Raw genomic sequence first — 23,803 nt, forward strand, 5'->3', positions numbered from 1 at the left:
ACAATCTGATCCTCCTCTTCAATCACAGCACCTATCGCTCCTAGCTGGTCAGTTAGTTCTTTCATTCGTTTCAAATGTTCAGTTATGCTTTCTCCTTCCTTCATTTCACATCTGAAGTACTTTTTCTTTAGAAACAGCTTATTCGCAAGAGGGTCTCTCTCAAAATGTCCTTTTAGCGTATCCCACGCTTCTTTAGGTGTCTTTCAGCTTGTTATCAGATATAACTGAGGTGTACTCACATTTAGCACCAACACAGAAAACGCCTTTTCTTTTCGTTTTTCGAATTCTGCTCTTGTCTGTACATTTGCTCCCTCTGACACGTTGTCAGTCTCCGTCACCATGTCCCATAGTCCTTTCGCTTTCATCAAATGTTCCATTTGAAATTTCCATGTTGCCCAGTTTTCTGGCCCGCTCAGCTTTTCAATAAACAGTCTATCCTCCATTGTGAATTCCACAACACTGTCTATATATCACACAAAATCCTGTGTAAAAGCAACCTTTTTAGCGAGGATCTGGGCCCATAACCTGTTGAAGTTTCACATGCTTTTTTTATTCAACGCACAGAAAGCAGGAAGTAACAGAACAGCAGTGATACACTAGATGGCATAGTATAACAGTGACACCTATTGGTAAATTACTATATTACAACACAGGTGACATGAGGTGAGACAACAGTCAGCCTTACTTTGCACTAGTTCTTTGATGTTGGTTTGCCGTGTCTGGGCCTTAAGACCTTTTTTGGGACAGTATAAAGCAGGGGTGTTCAGTCCTGCCCCTGGAGGGCCACTGTCCTGCAGAGTTCAGATCCAACCCCAATTAAACACCTGAATCAGCTAATCGAGGTCTTACTTGGCATACTGAAACTTCCAGGCAGGTGTGTTGAGTCGAGTTAGAGCTAAACTCTGCAGGACAGCGGCCCTCCGGGACTGAGATTGGACACCCTAGGTATAAAGGCAAGACTAGGTGAACCAATCCACTTGCAAATAGGAAGGAAGGAATTTCCCAGCAACACAGTGTCGGCCATAGTGTCTGATCCGCATGTTATCCACATGTACCAGATGTGGGCCGGATCTGGGCCACACTATGTTGCTGTCTGGGTTACCGCACAATCCAGCATTTCAGTAATGATGATGGACCTCGGACTACCAAATGTGCCTAAAGTGTGTGTACAGAGATCATTTGAGCTATACATCATTGAATATGCAGAACATCATCACTCCAAATTCTCTCACTTTTTCACTTTTCACTTCATATTTCCAATCTAACATCTGTCAACACACTAATTTTAACTGATGTTTTTGTTGCACTTCCTTAAATCCTGGTACTTCCATTTATAGAGCCGTCCCATCTTTCTGTCACATTCATTTCACTGACTAAGTTTCTCTCTCAGTCATTTTACACAGCCGCCCTCGTCTATCTATTTCTGCATGTCTATTTTGTTCATTAGTGGCACTGTGAGACCATGTCATCTCCCAGTTATCACACTGAGTGGATGTTCAGAGAGAAAAATTACAATGTAAAATATCTGTTTTCTATGTGAATATATAGTAAAGTGTAATTTATTCCTGTGATCAAAGCTGAATTTTCAGCATCATTACTCCAGTCTTCAGTGTCACATGATCCTTCAGAAATCATTCTGATATGATGATTTGATGCTCAAGAAACATTTATGATTATTATCAATGTTGAAAAGAGTTCAGATTTCCGTCATACATTTTATTTTTCAGGATTCTTTGATGAATAGAAAGTTTGAAAAAACAGTGTTTGTTTGAAATGGAATCTTTTCTAATATTACAAATGTCTTTACTGTAATTTTTTATCAATTTAATATAGTCTAATGATTTTTAATGACCTAAAATTTTGTGTGTATTACTGAGACCAAAAGTTAAAACTATGAAAAGCTCATCCAGTATTGTTGGTGTATTAAGAGGAGAATCATTTTTTAGATGATACCGGTCTTTCACACCACATTAGTTTTCAACATGGCCGACGCCACAGCTCCTCTCGTAAGAACAGATATAGATGACTAATCTTTTTACAAGGTCCGTTTAATCACACTCTCCTCAGGGAGATGAAAGATGTCGAATGACGAAGATCGTCACGCTGAGAACAAATCAATAACGGCATTAATGAAGCCCTGCCTCAGTCTGATATTAGAGCAACAAACAAGAGCTATTTTGGAAATGTTGAGAAGGACACTGAAAACTGTTCAACACTAAATCCACAAACACTGTGCCACGCCTCCTCGATTCTGACTGCATTTTATGTAGAGGATACAATGATTCTCAACCAGCGGCCACAATAAGAATCCAGTTTAAGTTTAGTTATATGAACACAATCTTAATAACAATGCTAAAATGATACTAAAATAAAGATGGGCCTTCAAACACGAGGGACCCTGGAGTCAGAAAGGCTGAGAAACACTTGGAATAAGCTGATCTCTAAATTAAAACAGCTCACAATAATTGTAAACATCATCGTGTTGACCTCATGGACATTCATCTGCTACTTCAAACACCACCTGCTGAAGACATTCCTGACATGATGTGTGTAAATGGTGCAAAGCTTTCAGAAAAACAGCACATAGTGCGCCATCTGCTGGTGAACACTGGGGAGACAAGCTTTAAACCACATGGAGTTCTTGAGTTTTAATCACAAAGTTTTTTATGGCATGTCTGGCCTATTTAATCTGCACTTTTCTTCACTTTAATTTAATTCAGTTTTAGTTTTTTTTTTTTTTTTTTGGACCCAATCACCTGATCCATAAATGACATGTGACTAGTCAATGATGTCACGAGAACACTGATTGGCTGTTGGCACCTCAAGAACACTCCCACAACCAAATAGAAAAGATGTTTCAAGTTCAGACCCAGCCGACAGGAAACGCTCTCAGAAGTTTAGCTAACGTTCTGGCAATGTTCTCTCACAGTTATGAACAAACGTTCTAGTAACGTTAATAAAAGGTTTATTCAAAGTTATCAGGTCTTTAATAATGTAAAAACATCAAGAGTGTTAGTTCATGGAACATGTTTTTTGTGAAATGTTAATTTGATTTTCATCAAACATTTTTTAAACGTTACTATCAGAACGTTTAGAGAACTTTCAAAAGTAACGTTTAGGAATGTTAACAAAATATTCTTACAACATATTTTTGTCAGCTGGGCAGCAATCACTGACACAGACAACCATTATACAAAAATTCCCTTTATTTGGAGTAATCCTGATATATTTGTACAGAGCTCTGTGAGAGGAGGATGTGTTTCACACAGTGTCCAGCAGAGGCTCCCACAGCAAACATGTACCCGTCACACATTCATCTGCAGACATTTCTGCCATTTAGCCAAAATATCCATGTCATATAAACATTTTCATGGTGTTCCCTTTATGATTATCACTAGCTTTATGATGTATTTTTTAAACAAACAACACGCAACATAAAATACGTCACATTGTTCTATCCCAGCTAACAAGGAACCTTCTCAGAACGTTCTGGAAAGGTTCTCTCAAAGTTATGAACAAACGTTCTTCCAGTAAAGTCCCCATGAACTGGAAGTTGCAACTGACACGTATTTCCAAGTGAAACTGAATATTGAATAGAGGGCGGGGTTTAATTCTGACGGTTAGAGGGGATTGGCTAAGAATATTCAACCTGACGTCATCAGAGAAGGAACGCCATTCCAGAGCGGAAGAAAACTTACCGATTTTGAGTAAAGATTATCACGACAAATTTCAAGACTAGGAATGTGTGCTAACGGAGTAAATAGGGTAAAATCTAATTTAATGACGACTTTAATAGAACATTCCTTCAATGTTATCTGGTCTTTACTAATTTTCTCAAAAAGTTAGCACAAAAACATTGATTAAACTTTTTACCTGACACGTTATAGTTGGACGTTCGTTTAACATTTGTTAAATGTTACTTCTTGTTTCAGAACGTTCAGAGAAAATTCAAGAGTAACGTTCACATAATGTTTGAGGAATGATATAATAGAATGTTTACTTAACGTTCACATAAGCAAGTAAAGTTTTTAGAATGTTTTGAACGTTCAAGGAACATTCAGAAATAACGCTTTTATAACTCAATAGGAATGTTAGTAGAACATGTTTTTGTTAGCTACCATGTTATTATGAAAGACATTTCTGGTTTTCACAGATGTTTTACCCCTATTTTGAATTACACATCACACTGTTTTAGGGTTAAAGCAAATGTCAGCCTTCACAGATTGTTTTCTTACAGTGTATAATATTCTTACGCGCATGAGTGTGAACGTGCATGATCGCACCGCAAGATCCAACAATAATATACCTGAGGGAGTTCGTAAAGAGGGTAAAGGAGCTCATTTCCTGCTGTGATCAGCACAGATAACACTGACCCCGGTCAAGAGTCGACCTCTGCAGGACAGGCCACTGAGGTTAGTAACATATTTCTTTCCACTATACTTTTTTGTTAAGTTCTGTAAAGAAAAACTAACAAGTAACAGAAACCAGTTTTAAAGGTCAGAGGTCAGGCTGACGTTCCCTTTGCCTGGAGCGTTATGTTGAGGATCTCTGGGCGGCCTGACGCCGGCAGTGCAGGAAAACATACAGAGGGTTGATGAAGGCCAGGAGACTCAGAACGGTCAGACCAACGTTCACCTGGAGAAATCAATCAGCACAGTTCAGTCACCTCTATTGATCTGAAACAAGAGCTTTTTTAACTGTCAGAAATGCTTTAGAGAGGAACTATTACACCCTTTATTGTGTTTTTGTGCTCTACTAGAACAGGTTGATTATTCTCCTCATATTCTCCATTGTTGCAGCTCCTCTCTTCCCAGTCTGTCAGTAACGCTCTGTTTAGTTCCTGTCTCTGTGAAGCCCCTCCTTCTGAAAAGCACAATGTGCTCTGATTGGTCGGCTGGAGCAGTGTGTTGTGATTGGTGTTTGGGGAAAGTCCCACCTCTTACCAAAACGGCCAGTTTCAACACGCTACTAACTCAACCAGGCCCCGCCCCTTTATTCTGCATATGAATTATTTAAATGAGGAATATTGTGAAGAAAACTCAAGATGGAGTTCAGAAACACTGACACTGATGTAGAGAAGAACTGGAACTCTGCAGAGATTTTTCATGATCAAAGAACAACATTACACACTGAAGAGAGATGAAGATGAAGAAAAGCAGAATAAAGTCTGTTTGACTGATGAAACTTGAACAGTTCTCAGAAAAATGACAAATATGCAGAATCTATATCTGCCAAACAGATGCTGACTAAAGATTTTCAAAACATCAACGGCTCAAGAGTCAAGAGTCATTCATTCATCTGTCATTTGCACAGTTAACAATGAGGAAACCTGGACATTGAAATGCTTGTGACCAGGAATCTGTATCTTATTTTGAAGCGGACTCCCACCTTTTCCTTCCTCAGAAATGTTTGGCTGACGTGATTAGGCTAATGTGGGAACAAAACGCTTCAAGGGTTAGGGTCTTCTGTGCTTCATACAATACTATTAATAGACCTCCTTTGCCTGTGAAACGGGGCTGGACATTAATGCTCGTCTGGGTCAACCCTGACCTTAACCATAACCTTAACCCTAACCCGACTGGACAAGCAGGGGCGGAGCCAGACATTGTAAACATTCGGGGCTTAGCCCAAATCTATATTTGTCCAAAGACAATATAATTTTCTATTAACAGCTTTACTGACATCAAAGGAGCTTTTGTTGTCGTATTCTTGTTCAGAAAATGTACACTATTTGACACTGTAATTTGTAAACCTTTGTTGGATGTACCTCCTGTAGGGGGGTCGGGGGGCATGTCCCCCCCGGAAGAAAATTTTGTACATTTTAAGGTTAAATGCATCAATCTGGTGCACTCTGGAAACTCAAAATTAAGAGCTTCAACCCATGTACAGTGTGCAAATTGAACAAAGAAACAGCATTGACTTGTACCTGGACATTAAAAAGGGTTCAAACATCTTTTTACAATACTTTTGTACTCATTTCTTTTTAAAAGATGAGATTCAATTTTGATCACCAGATCACCAGCTGATCGCGTGCGCAAATGTGCGCACTTCTCTTTAAAATACGCAGCACAGACAGACTGTATATATACTTAATCACTATCTTTTGCTGTTTTATAAAGGCACAAAGCCATATCACGGTTTCGATTTTAGCTCGTTGGCAAACGTAGTAGGCCTGTGTTTTAAATGTTCAGTTCATTATGAAACGGTGGCGGCAGTAGAGGGTCATTAATGGAAAACACTGAATGAATGTATAGCTGATAAATGTGTTAAAGTTGTCATATCGGTTGTTATATAACGAAAACCCTTCCACCGGACCGAAAGAGAGTCTCGAGGCCTGCCGCTGCTCTGAGTGAGTGACAGGAGGCGTGGCTCTGTACAACTGCGGTGTGCGTGAACTCGCTGTCGGAGAGGAGAGAGAGAAAGCGCTGCCGGTGTATGGTCGGATAGCCCATAGGCTACCGACAGCAAAGAAATGTATTCTATAGGCTAGATTATTTTTAAGGTCTATTTTTACAGGCTTTACACAACTTATGATTTCGGAGGTTTACATAGGCTATTGTCCAGTTTCATATTTGCTCAGTGACAGTCATTACATTTGGGGCTTGACTCAAAACATTCGGGGCTGAAGCCCTGGCAAAATCGGCTGGCGCCGCCCCTGCGGACAAGTAGCCTGATTAAAACGTCAATAACAAAAAAAAAACTAGGTTATCACAAAAACGCGAGAATGATTCTGATTTTATTACATGTAGTGTAAGTGGCGATCTATACTGAATAATTATATATAATGTATAATGTACTGATGGTAACAAGGTGGCGCTGTTGAGGCTTGCGCTCTTGAGGAGGAATCGAAACACACAAACAAACTCAGTAAACATACTGAGGTAAAAATTCTAAATGTGCACATTATATTTATAACATATGATACAGTTAAGCTACATCACACGACTTCCTGAATACCATCACGATCGAAAACGTGACACTGATTTCATACGACATTTCAATAAACAAGTAGTTAATATTAGATTTCAGATGCAATGTTGACTGTTTTTGTTCCATTTCAGCAGAGAAAATAGTTCCAAACAAAGATCGCAGGAGAACCGTAGCGTAATCTCACAGAAACACTCAACCGTGTGTTATTACTGAATGATTCGTTTTGAACAATTCGGTTGAGTCAAAGATTCAATGACTCATTCATAAACAATTGTGTCATTCTTGAATGAATCAACCATTTGAACGAATCGTTTGAATGAATGACTCAATGACTCATTAAGAAGGTCACTTGCACCACCTACTGGCAGTTTAGTTTCATGTTTATCATTTTTTCCCCACCATTTCATATTTGTATTTTCAAAAATGCAGTTGTAATCTTTCAAAGTAAATTATTTAATCTGATTGGTAACAGCTGTTTAGTTCCCACTGGTATGTACGACTTTGTGGTGGCTTTCATATGCATTCAACTTGTAAATACATACAAAAAAATTATCTTCGGCATGACTTTAATGAACCATTATAGTTCTAATTGAATTTATTGATCAAATTTAAGAATTTAAAATGACAGATGAAGCACATTTAATACGATTAAGAAAAAAATTTCCGTCAGGGTAAATATGCAGATTTAAATATGTCGAAGCTGATAGAACACTGATGAGAAAATTGCTTCAGAATAAATGATATTTTCCTATTTTTTTCCAGACAAGCAACTTTTTTACTCTGACAAGCGCACGACAAGGCTTAATGTCGAGCCCTGCGTGAGATGATGTGAACATGACGGCACCTGTGGGTGAGACGCACTGAAAGTATTCAGAAGCTTACGTAAAGAGGGTCTCCAGCCAGCGGTCCTTTAACGAGGGCGAAGCAGGGATACTGGAGCAGCGAGATCACAGCGGACAGAGCCATCACCATTCCAAACAGCTTTCCAAAGTGTTCCGATGGAAACCTGCAAAACATTCATGTTCACATAAACAGCCAATACCAACTCTCTGTTCTTTTACTTTTGGATGCATAGAAGTGTGCTTAATTACACAGAATATGCACTTGTAGTGTACTTCAAATCTGAAAAGTATATTTTTAAAAAGCTGAATGTGCAGATAATATGACATTAATGAAATAAAAAGCAATGCATGCGTTCTTAAAGAGAGCACACTTTCAGGGCAGTTTCTGAACACATTTTTAAAAAGTGCACTTTGTAATAACGTCAAAAATTAAAAGTTTTACCTTAAAGTACATTTAATAACCTTTAGTCAAAAATTGCATTTAATTGCATTAAATTGCATTTAATATAAATTTTAACTATAATAAATTTTCATATATAATTGTTAATTGTAAATGATATGTCATACAGGTCTGGAAGGCCATGAGGGTGATTAAATGATCATGTTTGTCTGAACTGTGCTGTGGTGACTCACGCCACACTGATGAAGGCCGCGTTTCCTCCGTAGAGGAAGGATCTGTTGAGCACTTGGAGGATGAATGTGAGATACTGCAGAGGAAGGATGGGGGTGGCGGCACACACTGAGAACAGCACACACTGCAGCGCCGTCAGCGACAGAGACAATATCGCCGCCTTCAGGTCTGCTTCTCGCTCACTTTGACCTGCACAGCAGAGAAAGGGAAGAGAACAGGCTGTGGTTTGAGGGTCGTGTTCACAAGATGAGATGGTAAAGAGAAGCAGAGTTTGACTATATTTCTGTCATGATCTCTCAGAGTGTTTGACATGTTAATTTAAAAGCGATGTGGAGATGGTGTTTTTATTCATCCACACAGTCATGCAGAGCTGAAGCACAACCAAAACAATGTTTGTCTGCAAAATGCATATATGTTTTGTTTTTTGTTCATGTTCATTTTTGGGTGAACTATCCCTTAAATGTGTCTTGCTGACATCAGAAGTTTGTTTCAGAACTTTAATTTACTAAATGGTCTTTTTAGACAAGAGAGTGCGTTTCCTACAATCACATGTTTTCACATGTACACTGAATGCTAAGAAGGAAAATGACGAGGAAATGTTGACCTGGTTCCCGCTGCTTTCTCTTGTGGCGGTCCATGATGAGGCCGTTCCAGGGTGCACACAGGATCCCACACAGCTGGGTGAACGCAAACGCATTTGTATATCTACTGACTGTTAGCAAAAACAAGAAGACAGAGTTCAAGCTCACGACGCACACATGACGCAGCCTGTTGGCATGTCTATATCTACACAAACTACTCAAAGGCAGGGATTCACCTGCACATAAATAGCTGAACATGAGGATAAAACAGTATGTGTGTGTGTGTACCGAGGCCTGGGTCTCCACCGGACAGATGATTCAGCATCGGGTTTAAGGTCCCGATGAACAGGTAGTGTCTCAGCTGCATCACAGAAAGCCACAGCAGATGCCACAAGAAGAACCAGGACAGGAGACAGCTCTTGAAACTACGCTCTGACAAAAACACAAACGTTCATAGTGTTAACACACTTCACATGATATACTTCACAATCGAGTCTGAGAAGTATTAGGGGAATGAACACATCATCAGAACACAGAGTAGATTGAAAAATCCAGGATGTGGCCAGCTGAGAATCTGAAATAAATAGAAAAGAGAATCCGCACACCAAACAGATGCAAAGTTCAAGGTCCTTTGAGCGAGATTTTTACTGAAGATTTACACTAATAATATAATATCAAAGTGCAACAAAAATGTGACTGAACAAACAGAACAAAACAAAGAACAAAAGCAAATGTTTCAGTCCATCTTGGCTATCTTCAGTGCTGAAGATTTTGACAATGATTAACAGCATTGAAATGATCAAGGCACATCTCAGAGACATCAGATGATTCATTAAGTCGACTTCATTAACTAATTTGTTTCCATTTCTCCTCGAGAGCGCAAGCCTCAACAGCTTCCAAAAATCCACTTGTCCCGGACAAGTGTCAATGTCGAGTCCTGTGAAGTAAATGAAAACCAGTTTTTTTTGACTCCGTACGGGACATGCCCAAACCACAGGAGGTGCTGTGGCCGGAAATAGCTCAAAAGCTGCTTCCATTCCAGACACTGCTTCTTTCTGAACATGATCTAATCTGAACTTATTAAATATAATAAGTTGCCCCGCAACCACCAAAGCCTGTGGGCCCAGCTCGGCCTCCCCCTCCTTCTGCGAGAGATCTTCGGCCTCTGCCACAACTCCAGGGCCCTCATCCTCCTCCATCTGTTCTAGGTGAACCAAAAACAATTGATAACAGCTCTCAGTGATGTGTGTCGGGTCCCTGCTATGATAACAGTGACTTTGTTGAATGTTTACAGAACAAGCAGGAACCCAGTGTGCCTGTTGCTTTCTCTATTTCTGTTTTATTATGTGATAGAAAGCCAAAGGCCTTCTCAAACCGTTTGGCAAACCCAGTTAATCTGCTGCCTATTACACGTCAAACTAAGATTACTGTAGAGACAGAAAGTAAGACTGTTAAGTTAGCACTTTTAAACATCCGCTCACTTAAAAATAAATCACTTCTAGTCAATGACTTTATAACCACAAACAACCTAGATTTTATTCTTCTAAATGAAACATGGCTTGAAGACAGCTGCAGTGCAACAATCCTAAATGAAACAGCCCCTCCTAACTTTACTTTTATGAGTGTCTGCAGAGCTGTTAGGAGAGGTGAAGGTGTAGCTGCTCTATTTAAAGATGTCTATCAATGCAAGCAAGTGTCATTTGGTGATTACTTGTCTTTTGAATATCTGGGTATTGTGTTAAAAGGTGCTCCTCGCATTCTACTTATAGTCATTTACAGGCCTCCAAAATACTCTCCAGCCTTTATGGAGGACTTTACAGAACTGTTATCAGCAATTTCCTCTGAGTTTGACTGTTTTGCTATTACTGGGGACTTTAACATCCACATAGAAAATGCAAAAGAAATCCTAACAGTTTTGAATACTTTTGATCTGACTCAGCATGTACATGGACCCACATACACTCGTGGACACACTCTAGATTTAATTATAGTAAGGGTCTAAACATTTCATCCATTGTCATTAAAGGATGTAGCGCTATCTGATCATTTTTGTATTTTCTTTGATATATTGATCTCTCCGACTGTTGAAGCTAGATCTGTCTCGGTCAAAAAGCGATGCTTAAATGAGCATACTAGTGCACTGTTTATGAAGGCTATATCTTTAACACCAAGCATATCTGCAGACTCTGTTGATTTTATCCTTGATTCTTTTAACTCAAAAGTACAGAACGTTATTGATAACATTGCTCCTGTGAAAGTCAGGAAGAAGAGTGGCAGACAAAAAGCACCATGGAGAAACTCAACAGCAGTGCAAAATATGAAAAGACAATGCAGAAAAGCTGAGCGCATGTGGAGAAAGACAAAACTCAAAATCCACTATAACATCTATAAAGATATCCTTCATACTTTCAATGTGGAACTAGGCAAAGCTAGACAGACCTTCTTCTCAAATATTATAAACAGAAACTTAAACAACACCCGCACTCTTTTTGCTACTGTAGAGAGACTAACAACCCCCCAAGTCAGATTCCCAGTGAAATGCTCTCAGACAGCAAATGCTGTGAGTTTGCTTCCTTCTTCTCTGAGAAAATTAATAATATCAGAAAGACGATCAGCACATCCTTGAGCTGCACTGGGGTAGCTGCATCAGAAAGCAGCTATTATGTCTGATTTCAAAGCAGTTGATGGTAAAATTTTGGAAGAAACAGTACAGCACCTTAAAACATCAACCTGCGCCCTCGACACACTTCCCACATCTTTTTTCAAAGGCGTGTTTAACTGTTTAGAAGCAGATCTCCTAGAAGTGGTAAACACCTCACTTCTCTCTGGGACTTTTCCAAAATCCCTGAAAACTGCAGGTGTTAAGCCCCTCCTGAAAAAGAGCAATCTGGATAACACCATATTGAGCAACTACAGACCAATCTCAAATCTTCCTTTCATAGGCAAGATCATTGAAAAAGTTGTTTTCAATCAGCTGAACAAGTTCTTAAGCTTGAATGGATACTTTGACAACTTTCAATCTGGTTTCCGACCACATCACAGCACAGAGACAGCACTCATAAAGATATTAAATGATATTCGCCTTAACACAGATTCAGGTAAATTATCAGTGCTGGTTCTACTCGACCTCAGTGCTGCGTTTGACACTGTCGATCACAACATTCTTCTTGACAGCCTGGAAAACTGGGTCAGGCTTTCTGGGATGGTCCTTAAATGGTTCAAGTCATACTTAGAAGGGAGAGGTTATTATGTGAGTATCCATAAGTCTGAGTGGACATCCATGACATGCGGAGTCCCTCAAGGTTCAATACTTGCACCCCTCCTGTTCAACATATATATGCTGCCACTGAGCCAAATAATGAGAAAGAACCAAATTGCATATCACAGCTATGCAGATGACACCCAGATTTACCTAGCCCTCTCACCTAATGACTACTGCCCCATTGACTCCCTGTGCCAGTGCATTGATGAAATTAACAGTTGAATGTGCCAATACTTCCTTCAGTTAAAAAAGAGAAAACTGAAGTCATTGCGTTTAGAAACAAAGATGAAGTTCTCAAAGTGAACACATACTTTCACTCTAGGGTTCAAACAGCTAAAAATCAAGTCAGGAATCTTGGTGTGATTTTGGAGTCAGACCTGAGTTTCAGTAGCCATGTAAAGACAATAACTAAATCAGCATATTATCATCTTAAAAATATTGCAAGAATTAGGTGCTTTGTCTCCAGTCAAGACTTAGAGAAACTTGTTCATGCTTTCATCACCAGCAGGGTGGATTATTGTAATGGGCTCCTCACTGGTCTTCCCAAAAAGACCATAAGACAGCTGCAGCTCGTACAGAACCCTGCTGCCAGGATTCTGAGCAGAACCAGAAAACATGAACACATCACACCAGTCCTCAGGTCCTTGCACTGGCTTCCAGTTGCATTTAGAATTGATTTTAAAGTACTGTTACTTGTTTATAAATCACTCAATGGCCTAGGACCTCAATACATTGCAGATATGCTCATAGAATATAAACCTAACAGATCACTCAGATCATCAGGATCAAGTCATTTAGAAATACCAAGGGTTCACTCAAAGCAAGGAGAGTCTGCTTTTAGCTGTTACGCCAGCCGCAGCTGGAACCAGCTTCCAGAAGAGATCAGATGTGCTCCAACAGTAGCCACATTCAAATCCAGACTCAAAACACATCTTTTTATCTATGCATTTTCTGATTGAGCACTGTGCTATATCCGAACTGATTGCATTTTTTACTTTATACGTATTATCTTTTTATTCTTTTAATTTGTTTCCTGTTTTTATTTCATTTTTAATGCATTTTATATCTTTTATGTATCATCTTGTTATTCCTGACTTTTAATGCATCTTAAATATTGCTGTCTGGTTGAAAGAGCTGGGAGAATTAGGAAGAAAGAAGATCCAGTTAGATCCGCTCTGATGGATAGATCCGTTTAGATCCACTCTGACGGACAACAACAACAACAACAACAAAAAAACAAAACAAAAAAAAACATGAAACTTCCTAGCTCTTCCATCCAGATAACAAAATGATCTGTTTTTACTGTTATTTCTATTTCTTATGTTCTATTTGTATTATTCTTCTTTATGTAAAGCACTTTGAATTACCATTGTGTATGAAATGTGCTATACAAATAAAATTGCCTTGCCTTGCCTTGCCATAACATGCGGTGTAATCATGTCAGGGCTTTGCCCTCCCAAACAATAGCCCATACTAATGTTAGAGTGGTTTTGTCCTTGTATCTTGTTTCTCCCCTGTTGTGTTGTGTGTTTCTGTGTGTGTGTGTGTGTGTGTGTGTGTGTGTGTGTGTGTGTGTGTGTGTGTGTGTGTGTGTGTGTGTTTGTATCCTGTCTGATACTCCAGTGACTGCTGCTAAATCTCCTGTCTAGACGTCAGTTGTGGGACTGTCTGTGGATTGTTCAGCACACTGTTCCCTTTATTGTAAATAAATCACCATTCATCACTCATCTCTACGCTTGGGTCCTGTTATTTCTAGTGAATCCTGACACAATTATATACAAAATCTTAATAGTGTTTTGTGCTTTTGAGATTCACATTGTAGAGTCTTTGGGCCCTATTTTACCAATCTAAGCTCATGGTCTAAAGCACACGGCACAGGTGCACTTAGGGCGTGTCCGAATACACTTTTGCTAGTTTAACGATGGAGAAAAAATGTTCAGCGCACCCGGCACATGCTCTAAAAGGGTTGTACCTATTCTCGTAATGTGCAATAAACCAACCAGAGTCTCATCTCATCAGAGTCTCTGGTGCAGTCGTTTTCAGTTCCTCAAAATAGCAACATGCCAACAATGCACCTGAACACACCTCGTTTTCAGACCAGCACATCCATGGGCAAACAGATGGACACAAATGCATTTGCTATTTAAACAACATGGTGCAGGATGTGAAAATGATAACTGTGTCGGGCTGAAGCTAGCAAAAAACACTTGCATCGCGCTGCATTGCGTCAGGTGTGTGATAGGACCCTTTGAATGTTCAGTGTGATGTGTGTGTGGTGCTTCAGGGTGTGACCCCGTATCGCTGCTTGCAGCTATATTTATAACATGTAATCATATATATTGCTAATATACCATTCTTCTTGAATACCAAAATCTGACAAATTAAAATGTACTGATAACCACCCTGATAATACAGATGGTAAAACCAAAAAAACACATGATGAACCAAAGTCCAGAAACAAAATTAATTACATAAAATATAATCATTCATATATGATGTGTCCCACAGGCACTTCTGGGAATGTCTTTTCACTATTTTCACCATAAATCACACGGTATTAACAGGTTTTGACTGTAACAATTACAGACATTTTTAATTATGTTACATTGTAGTTTTTATGTACATTGATTTGTGCTAATATTGGCTGAGTGATCTTTATAGCAGAAATGACATATGTACTACAAACCAGCTGAACTCTTGCCTACCTGTTGTGACTGTGTTTTGGCCTGGGACAGAAGTCTCTTTAAATGGCCTTTCCTCCTCAGACTCAGAAGTCTGGATGTTTTTATTTTCAGTCTTTGCAACGTTATAATCCCGAGTTACTCCACAGTTCACCCTATTGATGTAAACAAGAAACAGTCACAGGTAAAGCATTGTGGGAGGAATCATACACTGAATTCGACAGCATAATCTGTGCAGAACAAGTACTAGTATTCTGAGAAAAAATTCCCAATGAAACTGAGTAGATAATATGAAACATCTGGTGCTTGTTTTCCTGCAGGAGAAGCTCTTGTATGATTTAAAGCTAATATAAAGATATAAAAGTGGAACAGTTTGACATGTAGCAGCAGTTGTGGATTTGAGCCTGTGTCTGAAGGTGTTGTTTACCCGTAGCTGTAGTTCTCCGGCAGCGGATACGGGATGTGAGTACGAGGCATCAGCACAAACGTGCGGAACAGATGAATGACGCTGCAGCAGGCCAGGAAGAGGAAAGACACTCGCAGAGACACGCCATCCTCAAACAGCAGCTGAAAGACAGATGTGACCTTTCTAACAATCACCAGCAGTCTCATCTTTACATTATTATTTGATGTGAGGGGTTTTGTTTGTTTGCCTGTACCTTGATGACGAGGAAAACCGCAGAGGAAGAGTCGAAGGCTCCATTATACAGAGTGATTATGGTGGAGCGGTGAGCGCCGAACAGATTCCCCACCTGGAGACAGTTCCAGCAATACACATTATATGTGTGTTTATAGTTTGTATGAAAGGGAAATGTATAATGGAAAACATGAAAGAGACACTTAATATTCAGTGATATTCTTGATCTGAATTCACTTACACAAAACAAAAGAAAACCTTAATGATAATGACATTATCTTTTAAAAGCTGTTTTACAGCAGAATTTGAATTTGTCTCATATTTGAAAAACTGCATCATTGATTCTTCTTGATTATTTTATTCACTGAAGACGAGTGTGAATTCAAACGAGATGCTTTTAGTTTTTACAGTGAAATTGTGCGTTCGAAAGATATAAGTAGCTAAACATTTAATATATGATAACTGTTTTATGATGGATATGTTTAAAGACCCACGGTAACATATGCAAACAGTCATTTAAATAATGTTATTCATAACTAAATGTGATGAGATGTTTTTTTAGATTTTTAACATATTAGACATACAAAAAAGAGTGAATGTGTGCATTTTTTTAAATAAAATATTATTTGCGTTTAAATGGACTACTTCACAAATTCAGGCTATAATTAGACCTATAACTTCTTTTACCATTCTTATTTCTTCTTTATTCCCTTAAATCCCTTTAAATACTTTATTTAATTTCTTCAACCATGCCATGTCATTCTGGTTACCGCATGGTTACAGCCTTGTTGTAAAGTGGCTTTGAAACAGTCTGTACTGTATAAAGCGCTATAGGAACAAAGCTGACTTTATTATTTCATGCTCTTTTGAAATAAAAGAGATGGATGTGCTCTAGATGGATGGACTCCAGCATCCACAACACCAAAGTCCTTCCCCAATCCACTCAGACCCGGATTGCGAAGAGATTGTACTGTATTAACAAACCAGCAACCTCCAAACCTGACAGTCATTTCACATGAGACTCGGTTAAATCACATGCACCGAAGCAGCTCACACATTTGATATTAGCCATCAGAAAGGGCTCTGAATGTCCAGTACCTGCATGTTGGTGACCAGGAACAGAATTCCTCCCACAGCGATGAAGGACAGAGCCGGGAAGAGCAGGATGGAGCTCGCTGCAGGAGGGAAAAGTGCTTAAACAAACACTCTCAACTTCATCAATATACTAAAGGTCGAGTGGATATAAAAATGCTGTTTACCTGGAGTGGAAAAGGCTATTAACAACATTCCTGCAGTGTATACCGATCTGTAAAGCAAAGAGAGAATATGAGAGTTTGTCAGATAGATGTTTTCTCTGCTCTCTCTGTGAACATGTGGATCATGTTATTACAGGCTGAGATAGGAAGTTGCTACAAAAATATTTGGACACTTCAGACACACATATACAAGTGAAGAGCTTGGGGTCAGTTCTGTTTTTTCACAGTTTCACAGGCAGGGCTTAAGGACTAAGTAGCTCTTTAAGTATCTTTTATAAACGTGCCTTAGAAAAACAAACTGACAAAACATTGGCTCTGACATATTTTAAGAAATGCTGCCTTCAGTTAAAACAGCTCAAACATGAATTTTAGACTGGAATTAGACTAAACCGGGCATAAATGTTTTATTTGGCAAGGATAAAAGTGTCCAAAAAATTGATCAAAAGTGACAGTGAAGACTTTTACAATTCTATTTTAAATAAACGCTGTTCTATTCATGAAAGAATCCTGAAAAATAAAATGTATGATGGTTTCCACAGAAATCTGAACTGTTTTCAACATTGATAATAATCATGAATGTTTCTTGAGCATCAAATCATCATATCAGAATGATTTCTGAAGGATCATGTGACACTGAATGCACTGATGCTGAAAATTCAGCTTTGATCACAGGAATAAATTACACTTTACTATATATTCACATAGAAAACAGCTGATTTACACTCTAATAATATTTCACAATTGTTACTGTATTTTTGAACAAATAAATGCAGCCTTGGAGAGCAGAAGAGACAAAACATTAAAATTATATATATAAAAAATAAATAAATAAATAAAAAATAAATATATATATATATATATATATATATATATATATATATATATATATATTATATATATATACACACACACACACACACACACATTACTGGTCAAAAGTTTTTGAATGGTAAGATTTTTTAAAGGTGCCGTAGAACATGTTTTCACAAGATGTAATATAAGTCTAAGGTGTCCCCTGAATGTGTCTGTGAAGTTTCAGCTCAAAATACCCCATGGATTTTTTTTTTTTATTCATTTTTTTAACTGTCTATTTTGGGGCATCATTAACTATGCACCGACTCAGGCTGCGGCCCCTTTAAATCTCGTGCTCCCCCGCCCCATCCTGCTGTTCTTTCCTGAAAAATTTTTGTACACAACTGTTTTCAACATTGATAATAATAATAAATGTTTCTTGAGCAGCAAATGTTTTTATATTCTGTTATCTACCGCAGTGACGTTCAGACATTTATAGGTGTGACTGGGCTAGTGTCCACACTGGTTTACTGGTCACTATATTTCATCAGGTCGTTCATCTCTCTGAAGACTGAAAGCATCCACATTTCTCAGTGCGCCACAGATCCCTTGTGTCCTGCCAAATCCCCCTCCTCCCTTCATCTCCCTCTCTTATTCACTACTCTCCTAATTGCTTTGGAGGCCTAAACAAGCAAACAGTGGGAACACATACGGATACACTCACATTCCCAGCAGCCTGGCAACAGTGGTCCCGAAGTGGTCAAACAGGAAGCCGTTTGGCAGCGTGAGGAAGTTGTTCATGAAGGATGCGATGGTGAAGATGAGGGAGAACTGCTCATCCTGTCTACTGCAATCTAGCACACAACGCCAGAGTTAAAGGATTAGTCCACTGTCATATAAAATGTCCCACGTGTTCCCTGTTCTACTTACAGAATTTCCAGTTTCGTTTTTCCGTAAATACAATAGGGAAGGCATAGGAAGTACAGCGTAAACTCTTTGAAGAATGCGGAAGCACGTACACGTTCATCGTGTGTTTATATAAAGAATAAATAGTCGTATTTTTTTCAAAAATTACCGATGGTTTCTCTAGATAAGACTCTTATTCCTCGTCTGGGATCGTTTAAAGCCCTTTGAAGCTGCACTGAAATAATAATATAATATAATTGTAATTTTGGCCTTCAACAGTTTGGAGGCCAGTGAAGTCCACTATAAGGAGAATAATCCTGGAATGTTTTCATCAAAAACCTTAATTTCTTTTCAACTGAAGAAAGAAGGACATGAACATCTTGGATGACATGGGGGTGAGTAAATTATCAGGAAAAGTTTATTTAAAAGTGGACTAATCCTTTAACCACACTCTACACACACACACACAAACACGAGTGTATCTACAACTGACCTTCCACAGCGGTTCCATTGATGGTGGCGTTCACACACAGACTGCTGAAGTAGCCTTCGGTCTTCAGCACAAACACCAGCGTTGCCCAGCCGAAAACGGCCCCTGCGAACCCCAGACACTCCAGCAGCCCCGAGATCAGAGTAACCCAGGACCGGACCCTCGGCCCGCCACCCTCACAGCCCAACATCTCGCCTGCTTCTCTCTGCTCTTTCAAACAGCCTTGGAGCTTCGCCAGTGTCCTTGAAAACAAGCACAAAATGAATCAATCCAAACTGCAAAAAAGCTGCATGCACAATAACAGGAGACGTGAATGCACTTTGTTCAGTTCAACTCACCGCTCACACACACACTTCTCCCTCCCTCACTCGCTGGCTCTTTATATGGACCTCTGAGCCGCTTTTCCCTCCCATCTGCAGAAATCCCTCCTCTCTCAGAGGCAGAGAGATAGTGTTTGCAAACATTCAAGTTCTTCTGCATTGAACATTTCTGATGTGACCAGATGATCCCCATTACATGTCCAACCAGTACTCTGAATAAATATAATTCTTTATAATGATTTTGTGGAATCTGTGAGCTGCTGAGTGACTCTTACAGTTGAACTGAAGGAATGAACTACTGATACTGAAACATCTGTATGTACTTCTCTCTTGGACTCCTCAAGCTTACATTCCACATTGTGAGGCGGGATTTGAGCAAAAATGCCACAAATCAAGACTGTCTGAATGCTTGAAATTTCAGGATTGATAAATGCACTGATCCACACCTCAATGCAAGCTGGTCTTTGGTCATTCAGCACAACGGATCGTGACTGCGATACCTTATGACTTCTTGGTGTTTCCCTTTTAGAGCCTAAAATAAATAAAAGCAGAACTTAGACGTGTGATTGGCACAGGACACAATATTTCTGAGGCTTCCCTGCAGTCTGTGGCACTCAGTGATGCAACAGTGTTCAAAATAAAATAACTCTTAAATGCACATTTCACAGTCATGATCACAAGACCTCCACAAATTTCCTCTTCAGTGTGACCATCGACGTCAGCGTCCTGACCCTAACCTGACGGATCAACTTCTTCTTAGAAATGTATTCTTTGTAGTGTTGGTTTGAAATGCTTTTGAAAAATGTCATGTGGTCATCAAAAAGAGGAAGTAACTATATACACACCAATCAGGCATAACATTATGACCACCTTCTTAATATTGTGTTGGTCTCCCTTTTGCTGACCCGTCGAGGCATGGACTCCTCTAGACCCCTGAAGGTGTGCTGTGGTATCTGGACCAAGATGTTAGCAGCAGATCCTGTAAGTTGTGAGGTGGAGCCTCCATGGATCGGACTTGTTTGTTCAGCACATCCCACAGATGCTCCATTGGATTGATATCTGGGGAATTTGGAGGCCAAGTCAACACCTCAAACTCGTTGTTGTGCTCCTCAAACCATTCCTGAACCATTTTTGCTTTGTGGCAGGAGCATTATCCTGCTGAAAGAGCCACAGCCACCAGGGAATACCGTTTCCATGAAAGGCTGTACATGGTCTGAACAATGCTTAGGTAGGTGGTACATGTCAAAGTAATATCCACATGGATGGCAGGACCCAAGGTTTCCCAGCAGAACATTGCCCAAAGCATCACACTGCCTCCACCGGCTCGCCTTCTTCCCATAATGCATCCTGGTGCCATGTGTTCCCCAGGTAAAAAACGCACACGCACCTGGCCATCCACGTGATGTAAAAGAAAACGTGATTCATCAGACTAGGCCACCTTCTTCCATTGCTCCGTGGTCCAGTTCTGATGCTCACGTGTCCACTGTTGGCTCTTTCGGCGGTGGACAGGGGTCAGCATGGGCACCCTGACTGGTCTGCAGCTATGCAGCTCCATACGCAACAAACTGATGCTCTGTGTATTCTGACACCTTTCTATCAGAACCAGCATTAACTTCTTGAGCAATTTGAGCTGCAGGAGCTCTTCTGTTGGATTGGACCACATGGGCCAGCCTTCAATGAGCCTCGGCCGTCCATGACCCTGTCTCCGGTTCACCACTGTTCCTTCCTTGGAGCACTTTTGATAGATACTGACCACTGCAGACCGGGAACACCCCACAAGAGCTGCAGTTTAGGAGATGCTCTGACCTAGTCGTCTAGCCATCACAATTTGGCCCTTGTCAAACTCGCTCAAATCCTTACGCTTGCCCATTTTTCCTGCTTCTAACACATCAACTTTGAGGACAAAATGTTCACTTGCTGCCTAATATATCCACCCACTAACAGGTGCCGTGATGAAGATATGATCAGTGTTATTCACTTCACCTGTCAGTGGTTTCCATATACAGGTGCTGGTCATATAATTAGAATATCATCAAAAAGTTGATTTATTTCACTAATTCCATTCAAAAAGTGAAACTTGTATATTATATTTATTCATTACACACAGACTGATATATTTCAAATGTTTATTTCTTTTAATTTTGATGATTATAACTGACAACTAAGGAAAATCCCAAATTCAGTATCTCAGAAAATTAGAATATTGTGAAAAGGTTCAATATTGAAGACACCTGGTGCCACACTCTAATCAGCTAATTAACTCAAAACACCTGCAAAGGCCTATTTAAAGGCTGAGAGACCATTTAAGGTCTCTCAGTCTAGTGCTGTAGGCTACACAATCATGGTGAAGACTGCTGACTTGACAGTTGTCCAAAAGACGACCATTGACACCTTGCACAAGGAGGGCAAGACACAAAAGGTCATTGCAAAAGAGGCTGGCTGTTCACAGAGCTCTGTGTCCAAGCACATTAATAGGGAGGCAAAGGGAAGGAAAAGATGTGGTAGAAAAACATGTACAAGCAATAGGGATAACTGCACCCTGGAGAGGATTGTGAAACAAAACCCATTCAAAAATGTGGGGGAGATTCACAAAGAGTGGACTGCAGCTGGAGTCAGTGATTCAAGAACCACCACGCACAGACGTATGCAAGACATGTGTTTCAGCTGTCGCATTCCTTGTGTCAAGCCACTCTTGAACAACAGACAGCATCAGAAGCGTCTAAAGACAAAAAGGACTGGACTGCTGCTGAGTGGTCCAAAGTTATGTTCTCTGATGAAAGTAAATTTTGCATTTCCTTTGGAAATCAGGATCCCAGAGTCTGGAGGAAGAGAGGAGAGGCACATAATCCACGTTGCTTGAGGTCCAGTGTAAAGTTTCCACAGTCAGTGATGGTTTGGGGTGCCATGTCATCTGCTGGTGTTGGTCCACTGTGTTTTCTGAGGTCCAAGGTCAACGCAGCCGTATACCAGGAGGTTTTAGAGCACTTCATGCTTCCTGCTGCTGACCAACTTTATGGAGATGCAGATTTCATTTTCCAACAGGACTTGGCACCTGCACACAGTGCCAAAGCTACCAGTACCTGGTTTAAGGACCATGGTATCCCTGTTCTTAATTGGCCAGCAAACTCACCTGAACTTAACCCCATAGAAAATCTATTGGGTATTGTGAAGAGGAAGATGCGATATGCCAGACCCAACAATGCAGAAGAGCTGAAGGCCACTATCAGAGCAACCTGGGCTCTCATAACACCTGAGCAGTGCCACAGACTGATCGACTCCATGCCACGCCGCATTGCTGCAGTAATTCAGGCAAAAGGAGCCCCAACTAAGTATTGAGTGCTGTACATGCTCATACTTTTCATGTTTATACTTTTCAGTTGGCTAAGATTTCTAAAAATCCTTTCTTTGTATTGGTCTTAAGTAATATTCTAATTTTCTGAGAGACTGAATTTGGGCTCTTCCTTAGTTGTCAGTTATAATCATCAAAATGAAAAGAAATAAACATTTGAAATATATCAGTCTGTGTGTAATGAATGAATATAATATACAAGTTCACTTTTTGAATGGAATTAGTGAAATAAATCAACTTTTTGATGATATTCTAATTATATGACCAGCACCTGTATATCAGAGTAAACAAGGGAACTAATGAGATAATTAACGAACACCAGGTGAACAGATGAAACTGACACAGACTGGGACACTAGCTCATCTTAGAATGACAGAAACAAACACATAATCCTGACATATATCAGGAACAGAAAAAAAAAGACTGCCATTGTCTATTCTTGGCAGAAAGGAGACTACAAAAGGAAGGAGAGAAAAGGGGAAAAAACTAATTCTCAGTTTCAAATCTCATTTTAGGCATTTTATTTCACAGATTTAAAGCATGGATGTTTGTGCCGATGTAAATAAATGTATTTTCACAAGTTCACACTTATGCATGATTAGATAGAGTAAAAGAATGTATATTTGGAGAGCTGTCCAGGGGAGGGAATGTGGCCTGGACCCAGAGAACTCCCTCGTATCTCTGATCAGGACAGTATCCGGGCGAGGGTGAGGAGACGGGCGGTGGAGGGATGCAGAAAACTGTTGAGGAACATAGCTGAGTCTATGTATTTATAGGCCTCCTCTTACGCTGATTGGGTAGATCATTTGAATATGCTCCTCACGGATTTTGTTAATAAAACATAATTTCTATGGATAACATTAAATATGTATGTTGCGATGTACAACGATCATGTGGTCACAGACGTGTCAGCAGTTTTATTTGTCATCTTTTAGAAACATCATAAGATATCTGACTATTACTTCCTCAAAAAGGGCGACCCTCAGAGTGAAACACACTTTCCCTAAATCCAGCTTAAAGAGCAGAAACATCTCAGACGACGGATGTGACCGCGGCGCAGAGCTGTTTACTGACTCTTCTGTCCAGACCTGTTCGATTTACACACTTTTCTGTGCTCAGATACTGC

General features: G+C 39.8%; 1 protein-coding gene across 1 annotated transcript; it reads right to left on the reverse strand.

The window, feature by feature from the left end:
• Nucleotides 1-3,188: 3,188 nt before the first annotated feature.
• On the reverse strand, nucleotides 3,189-19,464 carry LOC125258779 (equilibrative nucleobase transporter 1-like). The gene is made up of 13 exons (XM_048175833.1): nucleotides 19,347-19,464; nucleotides 19,012-19,250; nucleotides 18,337-18,466; nucleotides 16,824-16,870; nucleotides 16,663-16,739; nucleotides 15,587-15,679; nucleotides 15,355-15,494; nucleotides 14,952-15,082; nucleotides 9,273-9,416; nucleotides 9,008-9,115; nucleotides 8,406-8,592; nucleotides 7,813-7,936; nucleotides 3,189-4,635 (listed from the first exon to the last, which is right to left on the reverse strand). The coding sequence occupies exons 2-13, from the start codon at nucleotides 19,196-19,198 to the stop codon at nucleotides 4,534-4,536; spliced, it is 1,470 nt and encodes a 489-aa protein (XP_048031790.1). The 5' UTR covers nucleotides 19,199-19,250; nucleotides 19,347-19,464; the 3' UTR covers nucleotides 3,189-4,533.
• Nucleotides 19,465-23,803: the final 4,339 nt, after the last annotated feature.

Source organism: Megalobrama amblycephala, linkage group LG23 (assembly GCF_018812025.1).
Source record: "Megalobrama amblycephala isolate DHTTF-2021 linkage group LG23, ASM1881202v1, whole genome shotgun sequence".
NCBI classification, from domain to species: domain Eukaryota; kingdom Metazoa; phylum Chordata; class Actinopteri; order Cypriniformes; family Xenocyprididae; genus Megalobrama; species Megalobrama amblycephala.

What these genes read in the sequence shown, in the direction of transcription:
- LOC125258779 (XM_048175833.1), bottom strand. Translation starts at nt 19,198, where the DNA reads ATGTTGGGCTGTGAGGGTGGCGGGCCGAGGGTCCGGTCCTGGGTTACT. An exon ending in CCAAAACACAGTCACAACAG is followed by an intron (nt 9,417 to 14,951) that starts GTAGGCAAGAGT and finishes TGTTTTTGTCAG; the next exon opens with AGCGTAGTTTCAAGAGCTGT. An exon ending in CGGTGGAGACCCAGGCCTCG is followed by an intron (nt 9,116 to 9,272) that starts GTACACACACAC and finishes TTTTGCTAACAG; the next exon opens with TCAGTAGATATACAAATGCG.